Raw genomic sequence first — 1,071 nt, 5'->3', positions numbered from 1 at the left:
AAAAAGAAGAAATCGAGAAATAATAGAAAACAGAGTGTGAGTGAGGGAATGAGTAGGAAGATAACAAAGTTTGGTTGATCTATTCGGTTCCTTCATCCTCTGGCTTTTCTTCCAATCCAACCAGCCGCCATCAAACGAAGCGGTGCTCTTTTACAACAACCACCATCCTTTCTTATTTTCGTGTCGGTACGATGTATTTTTTGTTTCTTCTCTCTAATACCCCCATTTCCACTTAATTACTTACTTTCCTTATTTGGACCCCTTAAACCTTCCAACATTTCCTTCTATTCCTTACTAAATTACTCATCCAACAAGGTAGTTACTTTGATATTGTTTGTTTCTTTGGTTGATTTGATTGTTTTGTATTGCATGTGTTGTTTTGAGCCACTGTTCTTGCTAGATCCAAATGGAGACTTTAATTGTTGTTGTGTGATTGTGCAGCTGCTAAGATGTGGAAACAACTTGCTACATAGTTCTGTCTTCATTTCAATGGATCCTGCTGTAAGTTTTTTCTCACCATTTCAGTAATCATAATTTATCTTGTTGCCTTTTGTATTTTTAAGAGAATTTAATAATTAGATTCTATGGGCTCTTATTCAGTTGTTAATTCTTTCAATTTCTGAAACTGGCTTCATGGCTACATTAATGCACTACATTAAACTTTTAAATGCTTTAGTGTAGTTCTTAGGTTGAATTCAGACTCGATTTAGGGACAGTTAAATTCTTTATTATGGTCTGAGGAAGTTATGTTGTTCTGTTTCTTTCAGGATAAAGAAGAAAAGACTACCCATGTAATTGGGGATCAACCAACCAGTGATGTTGTGGTGAGGCTTCGCACACAGGAAGGTCGAGACGATTGGCTGTACTGCCACTCTGAGATTCTTACCAAAAATTGCAAGTATTTCGCCGACCGGCTATCTGAGAACTGGCCAACATGTCAGATCCTTGGTTCTCGTCACTGTGTCGATGTCTATTGCCAAGAATTGGATTTTGATTACCATGTGAATCTCATACGCCTTCTATACGTTAACATTGATGATTCAGGTGACGATATGTGGCATGGTGTTAGAA

At 37.3% G+C, this 1,071-nt stretch overlaps 1 protein-coding gene across 1 annotated transcript in view; it reads left to right on the top strand.

Annotated features, from left to right (window-relative positions):
- The first annotated feature begins 6 nt into the window (after positions 1–6).
- The window catches only part of LOC107471462 (BTB/POZ domain-containing protein At3g05675-like), a 2,474-nt gene continuing 1,409 nt past the window's right edge, over positions 7–1,071 (top strand). The window contains 4 exon segments of the mRNA XM_016090932.3: positions 7–315; positions 442–501; positions 768–1,068; position 1,071. The exon segment at position 1,071 is cut by the window's right edge and continues 1,409 nt beyond it. Of these exon segments, the coding sequence (XP_015946418.1) occupies positions 490–501; positions 768–1,068; position 1,071 (314 nt within the window). The 5' untranslated portion in view covers positions 7–315; positions 442–489.

Source organism: Arachis duranensis, chromosome 10 (assembly GCF_000817695.3).
Source record: "Arachis duranensis cultivar V14167 chromosome 10, aradu.V14167.gnm2.J7QH, whole genome shotgun sequence".
NCBI lineage: Eukaryota > Viridiplantae > Streptophyta > Magnoliopsida > Fabales > Fabaceae > Arachis > Arachis duranensis.
Note: the sequence above shows the minus strand (reverse complement) of the source record. Positions and strands in the feature narration are given on the sequence as shown.